Source organism: Cebidichthys violaceus, unplaced genomic scaffold (assembly GCF_023349555.1).
Source record: "Cebidichthys violaceus isolate CVI_PGR_0920_01 unplaced genomic scaffold, fCebVio1.0.p SCAF_54, whole genome shotgun sequence".
NCBI classification, from domain to species: domain Eukaryota; kingdom Metazoa; phylum Chordata; class Actinopteri; order Perciformes; family Stichaeidae; genus Cebidichthys; species Cebidichthys violaceus.
The window spans coordinates 30,001-54,399 of record NW_027176750.1 but is presented as its reverse complement, the minus strand read 5'-3'; the positions used below and the strand labels follow the sequence as shown (position 1 = coordinate 54,399).

Sequence of the window (24,399 nt, the reverse complement as noted above, 5' to 3'; positions counted from 1 at the left end):
GATCCGTGATGTTTCCACAGGTTGGTCTCATCCAGAATTCGCAGCTATACCTACGAAAAATTTAATCCACGTAATCATAAATGAGGAAGTATAAAGAAAAGATTGATTTTTTTTGTTACGTAACTTGCGTACTTCAGTAGCGGCACTTCTGTAGTTATTTGAACCCAAACCACGATCTTTTCCTAAACCTAACTAAGTAGTTCTGTTGTCTAAACTTAACTAAGTTGTTTCCTGTGAAGACGGAAGTATATGTTGTATTTATATAACGAGCGGAAATTGACACTGGTTGCTGGACTTTCGTAGGAAAACAAACGAAATATGAGGAGTAACTTTTCCGCAGGATATCAAACGAACAATGAAGATACGTTAGTTTCCAGAACAGATGTCGGACCAGAAAGTGAATTTTTTAAATCTCAGTACCTGGAAAAAGTAATCCCTGAGACAAAAGCTCCATATCAGATCCACGCACATTTATCATCAACATTATAGGGCCATCAAATGTCACATGTTTAAAGGAAAGTGTTTTCTTCTAAACTCACCTGTCGCTCCACCTTACACACACGGCCCAGCATGCTCATGCCCTCCAGAGAATCTCCATCTGGGTGCAGCTTGTCCCTCATCTTCTTATCCACAGGAATCTGGCCTTTTCCCAGAATCTGATCCACCCTGACACACACACACACACACACACACACACACACACACACACACACATACATACTGGTGTTAACATACTTAAAAATAATGATCTTGTAATAAAAGTAGGCGCCCAAGCTTCATCTCAGGTTATCCCAAGTGAGGAAACACAACCTAAAGCAACAGCAGGATGTTAAGATTAGAGTTAGTAAAACACACACAAGGCTGTATCAGTGTCCTCCTTTAAAATGCCCTTTATCTCCAAAAGTGTCAACGAAACACAGCATCTTCAGACTGGATTCCAATGCGTGTTTGTCATTTGCATGGGTTTCACAAAAGAAAACCAAAATGCAACAAAAACAAGCAAAAAAAAAAAAAAAAATCACATTTTCACACGTCGCAAAGGAAAAAGAATAAAGCATCAAAAATCAAGTTCACAAATACAGAATGTTCAAAGAAAACATGGCTCTGGGTTGGGTTTGAACTTGGTGTCTTAAGCTTGACAATGCTTTTTTTTTTTTAGTTAAAAATAATTCATCAGTCACATCAAACACACAAACAGGTGTGTTTAAGTCCATCACCGGTTATTATCTATTTCATTTTCCTCTATTCCAGTACAAATATATAATTATAATACATGTTTATTTCTTTATGTTTGAAGACATTTAAAGTCCAAGTGAGATGCTTAAATTACCAGTTAACCTGTAGTGTTCTTCTTTGTTCTTTTGACACTGTAATAATGTTGAATTAGTGTTAAAGTTAATAAAGTTTATACAATCTCTAACATGCATCGATCTACGGGACGCCGGCACTCAGGAAACACCACATATTATTTTTGTTTTATCTAAAACAAAAACACATGAATTCATTTGGGAAAACACACAACATTCACACACTCACACACACACACACACACACACACACACACACACAAGGAGGATGTGATCTAATGTAGGATGTTTCGGGCTTGTTTGTGTATAAACGTTAGTACACATTGACATTGTCTGTGTGTCAGACCTGGTTAATTAAAACCTCACCAAATGGCTGGAGTTACAGTTAAAGGAGTTGGAAAACACTTTAAACACTGCAATGTGCTTTTTGTGACGAATGCAAACTCCAACCACCTGTTGTCAGAGGAGAGTTAATACAAGCGGTCTGTTGGCGACGGGACATTTCACGGTTCAGACAGACAGACACTTTTTTTTGGGGTGGGGACGGACAGCAAAGTCGCTAATGGGGGGCAACTAAAGGGATTCTACTGTAGGAAACACTTAAATTAAGTGAAATTTAAAAAGTAAAGTAACCCTGAGACAGGGAGCTTCTTCCTGTGGTTGCTGTAATAATAGTGCAGCGCAGGAGAGGACATGTTCCTGGGTCGGCTACTCAGGCTGGGACCAGAGCCTGCTGCACTGGCCAGTCTGGAGACAGGAGAAAGACCGGGTCAGATAACATCTCTCTCTCTCTCTCTCTCTCTCTCTCTCTCTCTCTCTCTCTCTCTCAAACACACACTACAGCAGGACGCTCCGGCGGACAAACGACCAAAATCCAGTCTTATACGCAGTGACAGTGGCCTGTAGATAAACACAGAGGATGAGCGAAAGTCAATGTCAGATATCGGGCTTCATGAAGGCTGATGTTGATACGGACGTTTTGAGATGTTTTGCTTTTTAAATATTTAAAAAATATATTTTTTACTCCCACATTTGTATTCATGTCAAGGCAGAAACATTTTATAAAATAGCATTTAGACCATGATGTGTAATTATAAACACAGCTTTCAGAGCTTTAAAGGAGCAGTTTGAAGGATTTCTAACTGAACTCCCCTCTGAGAACTACGGTGGCCTTCAGGTAACAAAGACACATTAAAGTTTGGTTTGTCCATTCTGGGCTTCTGTAGAAACATGGATTCCGTGAAGAGGACCTGCTCCCTGTGTAGATATGAAGGGCTCATCATAAGCTAACGAAAACACAGCAATTCTTAGTTTCAGGTGATTATACACTAATGGAAACATACTTCTATTTCTGCCGATAAATCCACTAAATCCTAAACACTGTGCCTTTAAAAGGTAGGGTTGGTAATCTTCTTCAAAAACATTTTCTTTTTTAAATGTTAAACATTCTGACAGCATTCAATGAGTCAAATGCTCTGACCAATGGCTGTCGCAGGACTGTAATAAAGCACATCCAATCATTCATTCATTTGGCTAACAGCAGCCATGTTGGTTGTTTACGTTCACCACGAGTCTCTTTGGAGGGAAACCTGAAGAGTTTTGAATAGTTGGAGACTTTCTCTATGGTTTTAGCAACTTTTGTAGCTAACGATGCTAGCTACTTTCATAGGAGAAGAGTTGGCAAAAAAGTTTTTTAGTTTGGATGATTTTCAAAATCTTGCGTACTCTTGCTAGTTTCTCAAGATTACCTACCCTAGCTTTAAAGATTGTTTCCCTTACATCACCTATTGCATGGTCGGGAAATCGTTTAACAACAATAATCATTTAATATGAGCATCGTAACCTGGGTAAATATAATATTGATAAAGATGATAATACTGGATGTCCAGTAGCAACGCTAAGAGAAGCAGTGAATGTTCACTCTGTGTGTATCTACAGCCTTTAAACAAGCACTATGTTATTCAGCAGGAGTTCGACTGACCTCCAGCACTTCATTCAGAACAAATAAAAACTAACTTTCTTTAAAGTTTGGACATGTGAAAAGCCCCAATCCATAACCCGCACTATAGCGCCTCCTGCTGCAATAATACGGTCCAGCTTTACTTTTCTCAAATTAAATGATTTTAAGACTTTTGACACAAGAACTGAAAGCTTCTAAATGTGGTTTGAAGCTGTAAAAAGGAAACGGAGACTGAAGCAAAGCTGGATTTTGAATGAATGAATGAGGATGAACACGTCAGATTCTTCATGCATCTAATGAGTTCAAATAGATTCTGGATTTGGGGCTTTTACATGAAAACTAAATCTTCTCCACGCAGCACTGAGGAGCTCGTTTTCCCGTCTATAGTCAAGTACAGTATGTTAGACGACAACATGTTCCAGGTGGATGAGGTCCTCAAGGAGCCCAAATCAGGACCATCACAGTTTACAGTGTGACAGTGTGACTAAATACTAATCAAATCAAAGTAATGTGATGAAGGAACACTTCGTTGGCTGACAGAATACCCTTTGGGCAATGCTTGTTGTCTTCATGTGTATCATTACGGCTCAGACCACCACAGACGTGTATTTAAACCTGAGATTCTTCAGTAAAACTGTGTCCATAGTCCGTTTCTGGAGCTCCTTGGTGGCCTCTACAGACAGATCTGGGTCAAGCAGCCGGTTTGGTAAAGTTTTCTCTCTCAAACCACTCAAACTAGACTGTAATATCACCTCCTGGCAGTCAAACAGGACTGCATCCAGAGCTGTAGCCAAGACAGACTTAGTCGAGTCCAAGATCTGGTCCAGGTCGAGTCCGAGTCCAGATCAAATCGAGTCCAGTTCGAGGTCATAATTGGAAATATAACTTCAGACCCAAACCAGACTCGAGCACTACAGCCCAGACTGCCTTTTAAAACTAAACTAAATAATCTTCTGTGAGTATTTGTGAGCTGCTTGACCCAGGTGTGACATCGTCAAAGTGTTGGTTTTGTTAGCGGGGGGGGTGGGGGGGACGGACGGACAGATCAGGACGGGGGGGATCAGGATGTGGTGGCTCTAACCCCGGTGCAGACTGCTTCCTCCGGGCCTGGCTGTAATATAAATGCAGGGAGGGAGAGGAAACGGTCTTGGCGCGGCTGCTGAAAGGCCTCGGAGGAGGACCCACTACAGTATCTAGTCTGGGAGAGAAAGGAGGGGGTCACAGGTGTATATAGACAGTACACTCACTCACACACACACACACACACACACACACACACACACACACACACACACATACATAGTGGGTATAAAAAGACACAGCTGGAAGTGAGATCAAGGTTTGATTCAAGGCTTCTTTACTGAGTGATAACCTCTAAAGGACTCGTAGCAACATTAGCAGCAACATCCACCACCTGTATGTAAGTCCATGAATAACATATCTCATCAACCTCCTGAGACCTCAGGCTTTTTTGTTTGATATGCATTTTTTATTTCTCCTAGCTATTTGGGATGAGTAGAACATAATAAGAATAAAACCTAAGCGTCGTCTTTGAACAAAAAAATTCCTTGTGTGGATGGAATAAAGCCACCATTATAGACAACTGTATTTCAAACCCTTAAACATAGGCTGTGCAGAAAAACAAAATCAGGAAGTAGTTTTCACACAGAATACGGGTTTGTTTTAATGCCTAAAGGTGGCTGTGCAAAACTAAAATGACAAATAATCCAGAATAAGGTATCTCAGTCAGTCATTTTCAAAATGAAGACAAATGAACAGATTTAAAATAGTAAACATGAGGATAAGAGCAGAAGATGAACATTTTCCAGAATGAGGATGATGATTTTTTTTTAAAAACAGTTCTGTGATATTTTGTGATTTGAGTCCTGACCTCGTCTGAAGGCTCTTGATGCGACAGAGCATGTCCAGGTGTCCCGCGGAGTACTGCTCGATCACATCCTTCACATCGTACGGACGCAACGTCTCCTTGAACTTCTTTTTCGCCACGTGGAACTTCATGATCCTGCACACGCAAAACACACAGGACGCAAAGACAACGCTGAAGTTAGTAACTCACTACGGGTGTAATCACTACGACCGACCACCAGATGGTAGCAGCAGCTTCAGGACGATTCCTCGTTACGTATCACTCGTTTAATCCGTCTTTGGAGTGCGATAATGAAAACATTATTCAAATGTCAGTTACCTAAAGGAGTATCTAACGGGGAACCGAGGTTCCCTGGATTCTCTTGACTTAGAAACGTGAGCGTGTGATCTTCTATCTCCTGTATCTAGTGAGCAGAACCGCTGCTGGGTGGATAATATTGATGCAGGTAAGGAGATCCTCCTCGGGTGGGTTCTGATTTTTCTCCAGTTGCCCTGTTTTTTTTTTCCTCGCTGTCTAAATGGAAACTACGGTGACAGATGACCCTCTGTAATAACAGTCCGGACTGGGAGGAGGGGGGGTGTCCAACCCTCAACCCGACACCCTGGGAAAGCCCGGAGCTCCGGCTGCCCATGGAGGAGGCCTGCTGGGTGGACAGAGGAACAGGGGCGCTGGTGGTGTAGAAGGGGGGGGGGGGGGGGGGGGGGGGGGGGGGATAGAACTCACTAGAAAACATAATAAAGTGGTATCTTTCTAAACCGGCACATGTGAACACATTTCAGAACATGGAAAAAAAAAAAATTGCTTCCTTGATTTGATTTGTGTCAAATGTGGACTCCAGAAAGATTCCACTGGAAATCATTACATAACTGGAACTCTCGGTTTGAAAATGATACAAAAACTACAAACTTAAATGTAACTGAGGCATCACTGAGGAAATATAAATATACAGTATAAATGTATGGCTCAGTAGCAGATGTGCAAATGTATATTGTTAGTTTTTTCGTGCAGACGGGACGGATTATTTAAAGAAAAGATTCTGTGGTCCATATGGGCAACATCTGTATGTGTGTGGAGAATATTAGGAAAAGTTTACATACCATACATGAGTCTCTTTGATTGTCTATGTGGAGTGAATATGCTGAATAAATTCTATGTAAGATGGGTGATTTAAGAAGAAGTGTGATCGGAGTGAGTAATACTGGAATATTAAATCAGACGGACTCAGAAGCTAATGACTTTAACGGATGAGGATCGGTCGTGGTCTTTCCTTTTGATTTACAATTTCTTCTTTGGTTAAAAAAAGTTGCTTTAAATGCTTCTTCTTCTTGACAAAGAGGAGAATCCAGCAAAACATCTGTCCCTGTATAACAAGCGAATGGTCAAATTTAATCTTCTTAATAATCTGAAGAACATCACAGCGATCATATTTGATCAATTTTTTTTTTTGAAGAGGGTGAGAAGAAGCGGTGGAGTGAGAGAATCAGTTGGCGCCAGTTGGATAAACACTCGCTTTACAGGGTGCCGGTGTAAGAGATCAGGGTCTGCTGGACCGCACACACACACACACACACACACACACACACACACACACACACACACACACACACACACACACACACACACACACACACACACACAACCAATCAAAACCCGCCTCGGGCAAACCTTAAAACCCAGCAGTGTGTCCTATAGATTCAGAGGGAAAGATGGAGATAAAAAAAGCAAGAAAAAAATAGAGAATTCAGCTTAAAAAAAAAAAGCTTCGCTTGAGGGAACCGAACATCGTGTGAACTCATCGGAGAACGTGTGTTTTCACCATCTAGAATAACATGTGTAGCGGAGGGAATACATGTTGGCTCCTGATAATGAAACCCTTCTGTTGGCTGGTGGTTTTCATTCATACAGTGGTTGGACTCAGATTCAGTCAATAAAGTCTTGCACACTGAGTCATTCTAGAACTTTTTCGATCAAGACGACGGTCTACGAATCAATAAACGTGAAAAAAAGAGCGACTACAGAAGAGATTCTAGTGTCCACCAGGGGGCGACTCCTCTGGTTGTATAGAAGTCTAGTCTAAAATGACTCTACTTCTCTCTTGATTTATTCCCTCAGTAAATATTGTAAACATGAGTTTATGGTCTCAATCTCTAGTTTCAAGTCTTCTTCAATACAGCATGATGTTCATTTAGTACATTATGCTCCATTTAGAGTCAAACAGACCATAAACCAGGGGATGCTTTAGGGGCGGGGCTACACAGTGATTGACAGGTCTCTACAGAGACGTATACGGCGTCTCTACGTCACTCCTCCTCAGTCCATATATGGTCACTTCCTGTTCACTGTTTGCAAAAAAGCCAAGTTGGTGACGGCAAAATCGTCAAACTCAAGGCTTCAAAACATCAGTCCACATACGTCCACTTCTTATAAACAGTCTGTGGTTCAAACAAGCCGACTCCAAAGTAAACCTCTCTTATAAAGAGTGAGACAATCCGCATATGTCGAGTCAGGATGGACGGGTCAAACAAAAACAGACTTTCATCCAGGGAAGAGCATGTTTCTTTAAACAATCGCCAAAACTACACCGCCACAGCCAAAACCAAGCTTAAAATTCTGATATTTTGTTAACAAAAATGTATTCTACATGTCTCATTTAAAATCTTGCAAAAAAATAAACCGTTTGCTTAAACCAGATTCTGTAAAAAACAATAAATTCTGAGCTCCTGAGTGCAACTATGAAGCCATGATTGATTCACCTCAGACCAACAGTCACGTGACAAAAATTCTGTGAACCTTTGACTGAACTGCTGAGTTACAGAGCAGAGAGGAGAGGAGAGCTCAATATATGAAGAACACATGGAGACTCCATTTTTTTTCCAACATTAATAACACTTGGAATCATGTTTGATATATAGACTCCAACGTTTTCCAATTTAAAAATGATCAAAGAAATTCAACTTTTTCTGCTTTTTATGATTTATGTCATTATATGATTGTTCTGTGTCCATAGAGGTGCAGGACTTGTAGAGGGTTTGGTGTTCAGAGGGTTAATATTTAAAAAAAAAAAGAAAGTAAAATTTCTTTCAGTTCTCACTCGATATTTGAACGCAAGCCTTTTTCACAGCAGCGAAACCACTTTACCTCAAACATTTCTAGGACTCTCAATGCTTTGAAGATGCCTTTTGACAATAGCATCAGCTTAAAAAGACATAAAACGTAAAGTGACACTGGTGCAGCATCTCACCTGACGGCCCTGATGACAGCCTTGAGCGGAGCCGACAGATCCTCCACCGTCACGTCACAGTGGCAGCCTCTCTCGTCAAAGGAATCCTCCGTGGTCATGCCTGCGTCCACTGGGTCAGACACACCGCCATCAATACAACTTCAGCCCCAATGCAAAATCATTCCCAGTCATTGAAAACTCATAAAACACTCTCTTGCACACGAGTCTCCAAGACTGTTTCAAACTGAGACTGCTCTGGCTCTCGGGAGGTGAGAATTTATGCCCTGCTTGGACGGGATCTTTAGGATTCTACCAGCTCAGCTATGGGAGGTGAGAGAAGAGGGTTCATATAGATAATATACAACACCGCCAATAATTGCGGGGGGGGGGGGCATGGATAGAGAGACAGACACAGCACAAAAAGAGGAAGAGGAGGAGAAAAAAGGCATTGGAGGGGGAAAAGATGTAAAGCGAGTGAATCATGATGAAGTGCATAGAGGTTCAATAAATGATTCGAGGGAATAAGAGGAGGCACAGAGGTGCTATTAAAACAGTCGTTTTCATCTGTTACTGTGTGACTTTCTGGGGGAATGTGAGGACAAAAGTTTTCTCTACATTCAGCCGGACATACGGACGCATGAATCCACTAGAATACGAAGTGAGTTATTAAATAACGGGAGAGGTTGATCTGCGAGGTGTCGCGTCGGTCGCTCTCTCACCATCTGGGACGGCGGTGCGGGTCTGGCTCTTCAGCCTCAGCGACGGCCTGAACCGGGTCCGGTCGTTGAAGCTCCAGCTCTTCTGCACTTTGGTCGGACTCCCGCCCATCAGCTCGCCGCCGCCGCCGCCGCCGCCCGCCACCTCGTTGCCGGGGGAAGAGCGCTGGCGTTCGTTGACGGACGTCTGCCTGCTCTTCATGCTCTGACCGCGGGGACTCGCCATCCGGACCCGCTCCTTAAAACTCAACTTCTGGCTGCAGGGGGAGGTTAGCCAAGAGAAAAAGAGAGGGAGAGAAGGAAGATTCAAAGAAGCAAAGAGAGAGATTTGGGATGAAAAGAGAGATGGAAGAAAGGTGAGGTTTAGGATGAAGAAGAAAGAAGAGGTCAAAGGTTGATAAGAGAGACAAAAGGAAAGCGAGAGAGAGAGAGAGAGGGAGAGAAGAAAGGGAGGCTGTCAACACATATTTCCACCTCAGAGAGTGATTTGAGAGACATGGGGGAAACGTTCTGTCTTTTCCCTTCAGCCCAAATATCATCCATCCAGCTGACATGCCCAAATCACCAGAACACAGCCAGACGGGTCACCAAGCCACCTGAACATAAAACCCTCACATTCTAGATCCTCAACAAACAAAACGAGTTAATGAGATTCTCGGAGGCGATACGTGAAAGCACGGAAACGTCTAATTAATACGAGATCAAAACATGTATTCTGTAGACTACGATGAACAAATGAGACCATCGTAGAGAGAAGCCTCTACGCGGTGTTTCCCTTCATTAGATATTTATTTTGGGAAACGTTGGAGTTCCAAACGTTCTAAAAAAGTTCTAAAAAAGCGAAATCTTTCAGAGATTGTGAAGGTAAATAACTTCCAGCATGTTCCTCAGCGTTTACTTATCCTCATTTATTACAACTGATGGGAGTAAAAAATCAAAGAACAAACTTCTGCCATCAGAAATCTAAAAGTCGATGGTTGATCAAAGAGAATATGAATGAAACTAAAGACCGGACTCCGAACAGTTTCTAGAAAATATAAAATAAAAGAAGAGTTGTATTTTCACTCATCACTCTGAGTTTACATGTTGTGAGACGTCTTACTGAGAAAGTAGAACATTTCCCAAAATTTACTCACTTTTACTTCATCAAAGTTCCAACTGAACGTTAACGGTGTTTTATCAGAAATGTGGTTTAAATCTGCAAAACACAAAAATCTATTTTGATCTCAATTGCTCACTGTAGTGACACCATGGTGTGATACATTCATGGTTAAAAAAAAAAGCGACGTATAGTAACTTTAAAATGATATAAAAAAATGATCATATTACAATAAAATCATATGCATCTTATAATCAAACAATGGTGATGTAACTTCACAGGGCTGGTGGTGGATGCAGACAGTCAATGAGACTCACTGCAGTAAACTATAACGTTGCTGAGGCAAATAGACCAGCATGCAATGCAGCAGACCAATGAGAGAGAGAGAGATGCAGGGTTCCAACACATTTTACATGCTACAATTTCACTTTTTTTCCTCACTGCCATGAATTCCCAAACCTAGACCTGTGCAATCTGTTTCTGAATTCCCCAGACCTGTCCCACTTACTGTATACAACACTTCACAGCACATCGCAATACATCTTCAGCCAGGCATAACTAAATATAGTGTATTTGTACACTAATACTGACACACATTCTGTCTTATATACAGTGGGTGGAGCAGAATGTAGATGTTAATAATACTCTCGTCTATTATCATTCTCTCCATCTCTGACGACTGAAAAGAGAAGTGCAGCAGTAATGCAGGGAGCATGCAGTAAAACGCCCACGTCCTAATACTGACATGTGCTATATGTACTACATGGATACTGACATGTACTATATGTACTATATATATATATATACTGACATGTACTATCGCATACGTTGTTGTGGGAAAAGTTAAGGTCCAACTGAAATCACTCCTCCTTTTTAATCATTATTAAAAGGAAGAAAAAAAGGTAAATATCATAAATGATCGGCATGGCCTCAGACATCTGGAGGGGCGTGTCTAAGTTTGATTGACAGCAGCTTGCAGAGGACGAGAGACAATGTGTGACGGCAGCGTGTTGTTGACCACAGCAGCGTTTTATCTGCAGGTAAGTAAGTGTACATGCCGGTTAATGTGCTGCAGCTGAACAGCTTCTGTAATCAGCTATCTAGCCCCCCCCCCCCCCCAAAAAAAATGACGTTAGCGGCGCATTGTTCACCGGTGAGACTTTGTTTGGTTGTTTTCCTCAAAGGAGAACGCAGGACGAGTGATTTATAGAACCGATATGTATGCTTTCAGTTGGACATTAAGGTAAACTGGGTCCAGCCACATGAATTGTTCACTTTGTCGGCGTACTATTTAACTTGTTTTGAACAACTGATGGGAGAATAGCCTCCAAAAGAAATCCTCCAAAGAACCAACTTCTGGCCTCAAGAATCTAAAAATGGATGAATATGAATGAAACTAAAGACGTTCACGTGGCTGGACTCGGAACAGTCTCTTAAAAAATAAAGCGGGGGGGGGATTGTATTTTTTATTTATTACTCTGAGTTTACATTTTTTGAGTCATTTTACCAAAATTGACTCACAATTTCTTTTTCGTAGGGATTTTTAAATTGTAAATTAAGAAAAGATAAAGGCAAGCAACATCCTATAATACCCTTCTGCTTCAATGTTTCAGGATGATCGGGGCTCAACATGCAGTTTGTTGACTTCGGCACATGTTTAATTAACTACATTGGGGAGTGAAATCTGGTGCATTTCTTTCATTCATCTGAAAACCAAAAACATACTTCCTTATTGTTTTATCTTTTAAAAATGTGTCTGCTTTTAGAGTGCAAAGTTCAATTTTTGGTGGAATTCCCCTTTAATTTGTAACAAAGTCACGTTTGCATTCGACAGGCAGCAGGCAGCAGTCGTCTCAGACAAAATCCTAAAAAAGAAAGGGAACGAGGTAAGAAGGAAGTTTGTTTTCTCGCTTGTCCTCCATGCTGTTAGTCATTCCCACAGGTCACTGGGCAGAGAGGATGCTGGGTAGCACTGTTTAGGTACCTCCTATATTTCCGAGTGTACCTTCTGAAGAGCCTCCCTTTACTGAGACCTTTACTAGAGGACGGAGGAATGGGAAAATAAAGGAGGAAGGAGATTAAAAGAGGAGTTCAGCTGAGGAAGGAGAAGAGAAATCGTCTGCTGTCAATATTGATGCAAGAGTAACACACACACAGAGACAGAGACAGAGACAGAGACAGAGACAGAGAGAGAGAGAGAGAGAGAGAGAGAGAGAGAGAGAGAGAGAGAGAGAGAGAGAGATCTTCCAGAGGAGGATGGAAGTGGACAAACAGGGAGGAGATACAGTTGTGGTCAAAAGTTTACATACACTTGTAAAGAACATAATGTCATGGCCCTCTTGAGTTTCCCCGTTATTTCTACAACTCTGATTTTTCTCTGATAGAGTGATTGGAACAGATACTTCTTTGTCACAAAAGACATTCATGAAGTTTGGTTCTTTCATGACTTTATTATGGGTTAACAGAAAAAGTGATCAAATCTGCTGGGTCAAAAATATACATACAGCAGTGCTAATATTTGGTTACATGTCCCTTGGCCATTTTCACTTCAATTAGGCGCTTTTGGTAGCCATCCACAAGCTTCTGGCAAGCTTCTCGTTGAATCTTTGACCACTCCTCTTGACAGAATTGGTGCAGTTCAGTTAAATGTGATGGCTTTCTGACATGGACTTGTTTCTTCAGCATTGTCCACATGTTCTCAATGGGATTTAAGTCAGGACTTTGGGAAGGCCATTCTAAAACCCTAATTCTAGCCTGATTTAGCCATTCCATTACCATTTTTGATGTGTGTTTGGGGTCATTGTCCTGTTGGAACACCCAACTGCGCCCAAGACCCAACCTTCGGGCTGATGATTTTAGGTTATCTTGAAGAATTTGAAGGTAATCCTCCTTCTTCATTATCCCATTTACTCTCTGTAAAGCACCAGTTCCATTGGCAGCAAAACAGCCCCACAGCATAATACTACCACCACCGTGCTTGACGGTAGGCATGGTGTTCTTGGGGTTAAAGGCCTCACCTTTTCTCCTCCAAACATATTGCTGGGCATTGTGGCCAAACAGCTCGATTTTTGTTTCATCTGACCACAGAACTTTCCTCCAGAAGGTCTTATCTTTGTCCACGTGATCAGCAGCAAACTTCAGTCGAGCCTTAAGGTGCCGCTTTTGGAGCAAGGGCTTCCTTCTTGCACGGCAGCCTCTCAGTCCATGGAGATGCAAAACACGCTTGACTGTGGACACTGACACCTGTGTTCCAGCAGCTTCTAATTCTTGGCAGATCTGCTTTTTGGTGGTTCTCGGTTGACTCTTCACCCTCCTGACCAATTTTCTCTCAGCAGCAGGTGATAGCTTGTGTTTTCTTCCTGATCGTGGCAGTGACAAAACAGTGCCATGCACTTTATACTTACAAACAATTGTTTGCACTGTTGCTCTTGGGACCTGCAGCTGCTTTGAAATGGCTCCAAGTGACTTTCCTGACTTGTTCAAGTCAATGATTCGCTTTTTCAGATCCATGCTGAGCTCCTTTGACTTTCCCATTGTAGCGTTTGTGGGAGTTTGTATCCAATGAGCCCTATTTAAATGGCCTCAGAGAAGTCACCAGTTGTAGTCACTCATAATCACTCACAAGAAGTTAAGAGGCCATGCTATGAAGCTCATTTCATTGACACAACTTTCTAAGTCACCAAAATTGCTAATTCATGTTGCTGTATGTATATTTTTGACCCAGCAGATTTTGTCACTTTTTCTGTTAACCCATAATAAAGTCATGAAAGAACCAAACTTCATGAATGTTTTTTGTGACAAAGAAGTATCTGTTCCAATCACTCTATCAGAGAAAAATCAGAGTTGTAGAAATAACTGGAAACTCAAGAGAGCCATGACATTATGTTCTTTACAAGTGTAAACTTTTGACCACAACTGTATATATTAATATCTTATATTATATATTAATGACACACATCATAGTGTCATTAAAACTAAAGCTATAGGCAGCCTTAAAGCATTACTCTGAACATCTACAACCTCGACTCTTATTTCTGATTTGATCCAAACTCTCGCCAGACGCTTGCCTGGGTTTGAACCTCCAATCGTATCCGAATCAACAAAATGATGCCTTTTCAACACAGTGATTGTTCCCTATTTACCCACTATTTCTGCATGTGTCCCTGAAGTGTTGCGTAAAGCAGTAGTCACCAAAATAGATGAAAGAGTCTCCAGAAATCACATTCAATTTGGTGTTTTTTTTAAATGGAATCTGGTGCGTTCATTGCTTGGTTTGGTGTGAGTGCTGTTATTTGAGCCGTGTTCTGGACTAAACAAACTCCTTCAACAACAAACACTGTGTTAATGCGGCATCATTTGGAATAAAGCTATTTTGGGATTTTCCCATAATGGAGGAAGAGAAGTCAGGTTTAAAAAAAAAAAAAAACACCTTTAAATGACGAGAAAATGTGTCCAAGTTGGAAGAAGTCAGAGTTGCCCTTTAAAGAAAAAGCTTGAATCATTTGAAATGAACTGTACACACCCACCCACACACACACACTCACTCACTCACACACACACTCACACACACCTGCCTACGCACATAACCTCCAGATTAAATGCCCATTAGCCTTTATTTTGTGTTGCCTCGCTGCCAACATCCAGCACTCGTACACTCAGCATGATGTCCTCTGCAGCACTCTGTGGTGAATGTTTACCACCGTCGGCTTAAAAGGAGAAAAAAAACCAACAACAACACCGGCTCTTCACCGCCGCCGAGCAGCCGACAGTCTGTAAAACCACTAATAACACACAGAGTTCTTTCTGTTCTCTCTCTCTCTCTTTTTAGAGGTTAACACAACAAGAGAACTAAACGCTGCCATAAAAGTGCACCTAATTGTGATTTCACACGTGCAGATTGGATTTACTGTAACAGTTGTTTTATAAGAATTAAACGCAGCTCCTTTAAAAGCCGCGGGGACTTCTGTGGGGGGATGAAACAAAAGCCTAATTAAATGTTGTGTTTAAGGATGAGAAGCTCGTTTGTTTGTGTGTTTGACTGAGAGCACGTCTTTTTATGTGTGTGTGTGTGTGTGTGTGTGTGTGTGTGTGTGTGTGTGTGTGGCTGTCTTGAGTTTAAGAAGCTGCTGGCTCAATATAAGACTCCCAAGTGTTGCCAAAGAAGCGCTGCGCTGTAAAAAACTATACTAGCATAATTAAACTCACAAATCTCGCTCTGTCTTCTTCACCCCCCCCGCCCCCTTCCTCCCCCCTTTCTCCCCCCTTTTTTTTTTCAACTTCGCTCTGTCTCTCCTAGACTTGTGTTTGATGAGTTATATAAATACCATCCCAATGGAAAAAGTGCGTCATGGTACAGACATGGTACAGACTCCTGTCTTTGAAGGCGGGTGTGCGCGCACACACACACACACACACACACACACACACACACACACAGAGAAGCCCATCACCCTTCCCTGTCTGGGAGTCAAGTGCAGGGAGGGAAACAGTAGTGAAAGAAAAACAGAGATGGAGACGTAAAGTGAGGAAGGAATATGAAATAAAGGAAAAGGAAAAGAAAGGCAGCAGGTTGTAGCTTCACAACAGGACGTTTGAAAGTTCTTCATTCAGTGATTCATATCTCCGCTCTACCTGTGAGTCACTGCATCTCTTTCTCAACCCAACACAGTTCAACAACTGTGCTTCAGCAGAGCACTTCAGACAATGTTTTACCTAAAATGGTGGGTTAATATATGTTGAGCTGACACCTCTAGTTTCCTTTTGTTCTTTTAACAACATCATCATCACTTTGCCAGGTCATACTGGTAAAAAAAAAAACAATGCCACACGGTAAATAAGAGTTCGGTCACTAAATCGATCGATGAAACCAAGCGACTGACAAATCAATACGTCGCAACCCTTTGATGGCGACCATCAGTTAAATCCCTCACCATTAACTATCACCACGTTAATAAACAAATAAATACATCCATCAATTATTGATGAAGAATCCAAATCTGTTCATCTGCAAGCAAACGGTGAAGGAACCAACAAATAAATAGACCAAACAAACCAGATAAAAAGGCACAGTTTCACACCATTTGATTACAATTGCATCACATGTTGAGTGTGTGTGTGTGTGTGTGTGTGTGTGTGTGTGTGTGTGTGTTGGAGGAGTGAGCTGAGAGTCCTACAAACCTGTAAGTGGTCTCTCCTTGCTCTTTCCTTCAAGGGTTAGTGGGACAAAGAGAGGAGGAGACAAAGGGAGATAAATCAGTATCCTGGGTTGATTGACAGCAGCATCATACAGACGTTTTTTTTCGTTTTTTTCCACTAAATCGATGTGCGACGCGTCAAGAAGCCAAAAACGGAAAGTTACTTCAACACAATGGCGTTTCATTATTGTACAAGCACATGCAAGCTACGGCCATGCACAGTAAGGCTAAGCGTTAGCTGGAAGACTTGGAAATCAGAAAGGATGTCTGCTGTGTGTGTGTGAGAGTGTGTGTGAGTGTGTGTGAGTGTGTGTGTGCGTTCACTCTCCAAAAATGTAAGACAACCCAAATGTTTCTGAACTAAATGCCAAACGTATTTTTTTTTTACTATGTTTTAGCATCAAAAAACTGAACATTTTCAATTTTTTCCTGTATATGTTGAACTGTCCCTTAATGCCATGTGAGTATTTTCAATAATAACTATTTCTAAAACTTCAAATGTGCCGTTCAGGATGTAGAAAGGGTGTTAAAGATCATGCACGCTAAGCAAAACATGCCTGGTTGGGAGGAGAAAAAGAAGAGTTGAAAGAATGGTTGCATTGCTGCACGACAGTGAGTCATACAGTGTAAAAAGAAGAAGAAGAAGAAGTTGAAGCTACACCGTTGTAGAGAAGGAGCAGATGATGGAGGGGAGACGAGAGGAGAGGGGCGGAGCAGCAGCGACCATGTTTGTAAGTTTGTAAGTTGTTACCTACTTGGCGGGGCTGCAGGTATGCAACGCCTTCAAATGAGGCTTCCAGGTAGCAATGGAAACCGAGTTCTCATCAGCAGCATAACTACGCCAGACACACTACGTGCAGAGTCGACAATGAAAACAGTTAAGTGTGGGAGGGAACAAAACAAAAGGGGGTGGGGCAAAGGGAGGGAACGTATAAGTTGTGTAGGAAGTGAGAAACAGGAAGGTGAGGAAGGGAACAAAGAGAAAAAAGCAGATTAGTTGGGTTTTTTTTTGGGGGGGGGGGTAGTGTTGATGCATTGTGGTCAGGGGCTTTGTCGGAGGGAGGTGGGGGGTGGGGTGGGGGGGGGGGGCGGTGATGGTGGTGGTGGGTACATGCCTGAGGGGGGAGAGGGCACTTTGGTAGAGGTGCCAGGTGGCTCTGAGGTAGGGACGAGCACCGTCGGTGGAGTACAGACGCCAAGCCGCCTGGGGGGAGGGGGAGGGGGGGGGGGGGGGGGGGGAGCAGAGATGGACAGGACACACACATTCAGATGTACACACACACACACACACACACACACACACACAACATGACACAGAAAGAGGGACTGAGATATATGTGAACATGTAACACTAACACAGGGAGTTTTAGGATGTAGGCAGCCGGCGGCCATATTGGAAGTCCTCAGTATTAAACCATTTATCTAGACAATATTAATAAATCCATCTTCAATGCCGAATTGACTTGCTGATATAGTTAACTAGACAAACAACTATATTTGAAGTTTAACTGAGGGAAAGATCCAACTCCAGCGTGTTTGTGGTCTTGATTCTATTTAGAGATCAAGTAAACAGCTGGAGGTAGAGAGGTGAAGCCCCGCCCCCTTCTGATGGACCAACATGGGATCTTGATTCAGATACAAATATGTTCGGTAGTCAACGGCGAGAGACAAATTTCAGAGGGTTCTACCTAGAACCCAACGTAAAGGGTTACACCTAGAACAATCTGTGAAAGGTTCCCCCAATTCCCCTGAATCCCCTAGCAGAGGTTTTACAGACAACCCTTCTATGGTGTAATGGTTCCAACCAGAACCCTTTTTGGAGGTTCTATCCGGACCATTTTCCCCTTCTAAGGGTGCCAACAAGAACCCACCCAGGTGGCTCTACCAAGAACCCTTCTGTTTTCCAAAGGTTTAATCTAGAATTAGAGTTATTCTACCAACAACACCTTTACTGTCCAAGGGTTTCATCTAGAACCCTAAAGGGCTGGGGCTAATGTGGTGCAGCAAAACCCACAACAATCCTGGTTCACAATCATAGTTTTTGAGGGTGTGTGGGCGTTCCCGTTTAGCAGCCATGCTTTCAAGAAACCTTGAAGAACTATTTCTTCCAAAAAGAGTTCTCAATGGAACCCTTAGTCAAACAAAGAATCCTTGAAGTTGCAAATGGTTCTGTGTAGAACCTCAGCCCTTCATTGAACCGATTATTTCTAAGAGTGTAAACATTTTTTTTTTGGGCCGAATGATAATTCACTTCGACCCAATGGAACATCGTCGATGGCGCCAGGTGTGGTTGTGAGATTTGTGACACGGCCAGAGTCCTTTAAATAAACACTTTACACTGACAGGATGGGAATCTAACACGGGAACACAACTCTGGCTGCTGCTTCGTTAAGCTACTCTAGAGACTACTTCAAAGTCTTTTGGAGATTCAATCTTTAAAAATACAGTCGGTATGTATTATTGCCGTTTGAAGACAGACAAGAGACTCACACACACACACACACACACACACACACACACACACACACACACACACACGGACACACAGAGTGGTTCAAAGCAGGACGAGCTGTGTGAGATGAGGGGAGTGAAGTGACGGACAGAATGTCATCAACATATTTAACACATCAAAAGCTGCTTCCAAGTTTCCTTTTACCTGTTGAGGAAAATGTTACGAGCTCGGCAGACAACAGACAGAGACCAGGTGTTTGACACGAAGCCAGAAAGACAGAAACAAGATCAACACACGCGGGACTAATTGATGCCTTGAGGATCAATTGGGCTCCGACTGGTCTTTGTCAAGCAGAGCCAATGATCCGTAACAAAGAAGACGGACAAAGATTTGTTTTTCTACATAAATATATATGAAAAATATACATGTCGAGACCGTTTTTAACAAATCCATGTCTCATCTGAACCACTGATTTGGAAGTGAAACAAACGTGAATGCACCATTAACCACTACAATATATAAACCGCTGTATTTTCATGCATATGTACAAAAGATTTCCAAGTCTATCACCAGGAAGTCAGGTCAAACACATGACTGAGAAATGCTGGTGAGTTAAATGTGATGTTTCACTTAAAACACATGATGTACAACTTGCAAATGATGGTAGAATTGTACATATATATCCATCTAATTGCCATTTACATACTGTGATTAACAAAATACCAGATAAACAGTGACGCTCATGGTTTCCATTATTTGATCGCCTGAATGCGCCATTAAACAAATAACATAATGGATTATGGGATATTGAGGACAGTAAAATGTGTCTAGGAACCTCTTCATTAGGATGTAAGTTTGGGTAACAATTGACTTTTTTCTGGGTTGTTTTCACTTCCAAATGCGTAGTTTTGAAAACTGCAATGTTTTGGTCTTGATTGCTCGAATCCTCGCTAAAGATGTGTCCAACAACTGGTACACCGGGTGCTACATCCCCACATTTCGACAATGAAGCTACTTTTTATATCATCATAAGATTCAAGACTCAAATTGTAGAAATTTGAATTTTCCTTAAAAAAGGTGTCATGTTTAACATCTGGCCAGATTAAAAACATCCCCAAAAATTAGCTAACGTTATCGACAGAAGAGGTTACAGTGTTGACGTTGTGTTGTTGCAGAGATATCTACTTAAATTAGCATGCTAACCAGCTAACCCCGTCCCGTCCTGTGTTGTACTACCACTTTAAACTCGAGAGGTGATAGTGAGTCACTGTAGCGTCCAGTCGGTCCTCAGTCCAACATGAGAGGACAAAGACGGAGAGCTGCCCCGAGGGGCTTGCATATCACGTTGAAGGTACAGAGTCCGTGTACGTTTTAATTCTTTGTTTATTGGATTAAGTCCAAAGTGGCATAAGAAGAAAACAACACGTTTTTTTTTTAAGACTATGCGCCGCGATTCCAGGAGAAAGACCTTCAGTTAGCGGTTAGCTGTAGCAACTAGCATTTAGCCAGCTGGTGCAAACCTTTAGGGCTGGGGGTCTGATCATTGGGGGGACCGCCCCAACTCCCTAGACCCTCCACCAGCCCGTTGTGATCATCAGTCTGCAAACCAATTGTGAATCAGACATTTATAATTCATCAGAAAGTAATACAGCTGGTCTCGTCCGTTACTATGAGTGACGGTTTGGAAGAGCGTCAGCAATAGGGACTGGTCGCCATGGAAGCGGCTTATGAAAATCCCAGCAGTGTGTGTTTGCTGTTGGACCCGAGAGAGACGAACGGCGTGACACACACATACACCGTTCATCATCGTCATCGTCAGCGATACACATACTCTGATAGCCCGGAGATGGGCTAAAAAACACACACACACACACACACACACACACACACACACGTCAAGTACACACCTAATGAAACACCTTCACTCTGATAGGAGGAGAGATGGTGAAACACACACACACACACACACACACACACACACACCAAAGTGTAAAGAGTGGACACAGAGACACAGTGAAAAGCTGAAAGACGGTGAAAATGGACATGACACATACATGGAAATCTGTTTTGTGTTGACACCGGTCCTCAGCTGCTGCAACAAAATTCAGTAGAGGGGAAGTGTGCGTTGTAGTCTGCATGTGTGTGTGTGTGTGTGTGTGTGTGTGTGTGTGTGTACCTGGATGAGGCTGGCAGCCGGGTTCCTCCTCTTTTCAAAGTGCTTCTGTCGATGCTGCTCCTGCACTTTCAGGGCAAAGCCTGACCCGAGGATGCCCTACGCACACGAAAACACACACACACACACACACACACACACACACACACACACACACACACACACACTTGAGTTTTAAACTTTAGCTTTCTGGAGCTGAGAGGGAATAAAAGCAAACCGGTCACGGTGTTTTTCTAATGTGCAGACTGTGTTTGACTCACAGCTGGCAGAGCGAAGAAGGAGATCCCCAGCAGAGCAAAACCGGCGGATAACAAGCGTCCCGTCCACGTCTGCGGGGTTTTGTCCCCATAGCCGATGGTTGTGAGGGTGATCTGAAGGGTCAGAGGTTGCAAAGATAAAATAGGTGTACTGTTGACTCCTTGGTCTCATTTCCTAAATTTAAATTCAAAGCTTCAGATGTTTTTCTGAACAAATCTTGCACACAGGCTGGTTTCCTGCGGCTGTCCATGGCCATGCCACATCTAGAAAATGGAAAAAAAAAAGCTTTTGTTCCACAAATTGCTTAAAAAAAAAGCAAACTAACATAAAAGAGGCGAAATATATTATAATAAAACATACAAACTGGCTTAATTGAATTGTGTTTACTAACCTTGATTAAAGTTCAAAATTGGATAACGAGCTCAGCGACCTTGTGAATGTCGTGATGAATCACTGCTGCTGGTCGCGATTTTAGGATTTGGCCTAAACCTAACTGTTGGTTTTGTTGTCTAAACCTAACTGTTGGTTTTGTTGTCTAAACCTAACTGTTGGTTTAGTTGCCTAAACCTAACTGTTGGTTTTGCTGCCTAAAACTAACTGTTGGTTTAGTTACATAAACCTAACTGTTGGTTTTGTTGCCGAAACCTAACTGTTGGTTTTGTTGCCGAAACCTAACTGTTGGTTTTGTTGCCGAAACCTAACTGTTGGTTTTGTTGCCTAAACCTAACTGTTGGTTTAGTTACATAAACCTAACTGTTGGTTTTGTTGCCTAAACCTAACTGTTGGTTTTGTTGCCTAAACCTAACTGTTGGTTTTGCTGCCTAAACCTAACTGTTGGTTTAGTTACATAAACCTAACTGTTGGTTTTGTTGCCGAAACCTAACTGTTGGTTTTGTTGCCGAAACCTAACTGTTGGTTTTGTTGCCGAAACCTAACTGTTGGTTTAGTTGCATAAACCTAACTGTTGGTTTAGTTGCATAAACCTAACTGTTGGTTTAGTTGCATAAACCTAACTGTTGGTTTTGTTGCCGAAACCTAACTGTTGGTTTTGTCGCCTAAACCTAACTGTTGGTTTAGTAGTTGCCTAAACCTAACTGTTGGTTTTGTCGCCTAAACCTAACTGTTGGTTTAGTAGTTGCCTAAACCTAACTGTTGGTTTCTTAATATAATGTGTTGGTAAAGACGTCTGGTTTTAAAATAAAAGATGAAGGACTAGTGCTCTTGGATATTACAGATTTACATGGCGCTCAGTAGCTCTTATTCTCTCTTTGTCAGCTCTCGTGTGGTGTGTGTTAACTTCACCTTTACACTAAAATGATGTAACAGCTTTTGGTGTCTACAGACAGAAGAAGATGCTGCAGGACCACAGAATGAGGGAACACAGTGAGTCATTCCCACAAGAATCTAACGGGTCAGTCTCACCTGGCAACAGGAGAAAATTGAATTTATCGATTGGGCCATTTCTTGTTCTTATTTTTCTCTCCAGTATTTAATAGGTTTCAGATATAGGAGGAAACAATACAGCCAGCCAAGTGTGACGTTAAAGGCCTGTCCTGTTGTGCTTTGTATTGCAGGTGTCATTAAGGTCAAAGAGAAGTGTAAATGGAAATATATCCCTGTTGTAGTACAAAAAGCATAACTCCAATTGTGTTGTTTTCTTTCATTTAGACTGGGATCAAAGGGAGCGACCGTACTAAAAACATATTTAAAAAGTCCTTAAAACCTAAACATGTTGAATGGATAAGGGTGTATCTTTAGAAATGTAGACTATATACAATGTTTGTTGACATTTTAATCAAAGGGCGTTTAAAAGGCGTTAAAGGTGCCCGGATGTGTCTGTGTTTGTGCGTTTGCTCACCGTGCCCCACCACAGAGCGTCGGCGTAGGTGGCGAAGTCCTTGTTGAATTCTTTCTCCACCAGATAAACCAAGAAGGAGGAGAAGATCAGCACCAGGAACCCGATGTACCAGGCCGTCACCAGCTCCTACGGGACACACGAATAAAATCATTATAGTTAATGAATAAAAAGCTTCACTCTGTGTTGCTAAATCAACTTTTTTTTTTATGTTTATTGACTGAATATTCTGGTATAATCAAACATCAAAGGGATCTGAATCTGTTGACATGGATCTTCAACTATCTGCAATTAGTGTCAGCGACAAACAACACATGATCAGGGATCTCTAGAAGCTATATTATGTCCCTTTTTTCTTTTGTGCTGATCCGATCCATGACTCCGTGATGACGGACGACCTTGAGTACATTACGTCACCGACACTTCAACAACCCGGTCCTACCTTACTATGTGCGTAAACTACGGATCCCAGCAGCTTCCAGGTCCCTCCCCGGCGGTCCATGCGCACCATGCGCAGGATCTGCAGGAAGCGGAGGCTACGCAGCGCCGACGTGGCAAAGATGTTACCCTGGCTACCGGCTGAAACCACGGCAACCGAGGCGATGAGAACGATGATGTCTTGGGGGGAGGTGAGAGGTCACAGAGTGCAGATTAGTAACAGGAACTGTGGTCGGCTCGTCCAGCCATGTTTGTTGTTTCCCTTTCTGTCTCTATTATAGTCTTCTGTCCACAACCCTCAAAATATCCCACTGTTCTTCCCTTGTATTACCAGCAGACCGTCTTCCATATCGTGAAATATAATATATAATATATAAATTACGTGACAACCTGAGGAGTGAGCCGACGCCACCGGGGAAATATTAAGCCAAACAAACAACCCCACAGTGTTTTTGAAAGGGTTTGAAAAGCATGTTTTCTTTAAAAATTACACCAGTTATCATAGGAAGCTGAAAAGAATGATTGTCGGATTTACTCTTTTCAGACGTTTCCTACAGGAAAAGCAACAAAATCAAAGCTTATGAACGTCATATTTCATCTCGTGTCTTGTTTTACATTTTTTTCGAGCAGAGAAGAGATACAGGAGAGGCTCCAAATGTAGATAGTTCAATATATATATATATATTTATTTACATGCCTCAGTTTCTTTTCCCAATATTGGTAACACTTGAGTAACTTTGAAAAATGTTTAATATATAGATTCTGATTTTTGTAATAAAGATTATCAAAGAAATTCTATTTCTGCTTTTTTATTCTTAATGATTGATGTCATCATAACT

General features: G+C 42.0%; 1 protein-coding gene across 2 annotated transcripts in view; it reads right to left on the bottom strand.

Moving 5' to 3' along the window:
• The window catches only part of LOC137888474 (potassium voltage-gated channel subfamily KQT member 5-like), a 30,725-nt gene that overhangs the window by 4,658 nt on the left and 1,668 nt on the right, over positions 1-24,399 (bottom strand). For both annotated transcript variants that reach the window (XM_068731876.1, XM_068731877.1), the window contains 10 exons: positions 23,565-23,740; positions 23,126-23,251; positions 21,270-21,380; positions 21,013-21,108; positions 17,140-17,234; positions 16,368-16,394; positions 9,095-9,348; positions 8,397-8,505; positions 5,159-5,290; positions 540-666 (listed from right to left, as the gene is read on the bottom strand). In XM_068731876.1, the coding sequence (XP_068587977.1) occupies positions 540-666; positions 5,159-5,290; positions 8,397-8,505; positions 9,095-9,348; positions 16,368-16,394; positions 17,140-17,234; positions 21,013-21,108; positions 21,270-21,380; positions 23,126-23,251; positions 23,565-23,740 (1,253 nt within the window). The remainder of the gene's footprint in view (positions 1-539; positions 667-5,158; positions 5,291-8,396; positions 8,506-9,094; positions 9,349-16,367; positions 16,395-17,139; positions 17,235-21,012; positions 21,109-21,269; positions 21,381-23,125; positions 23,252-23,564; positions 23,741-24,399) is intronic.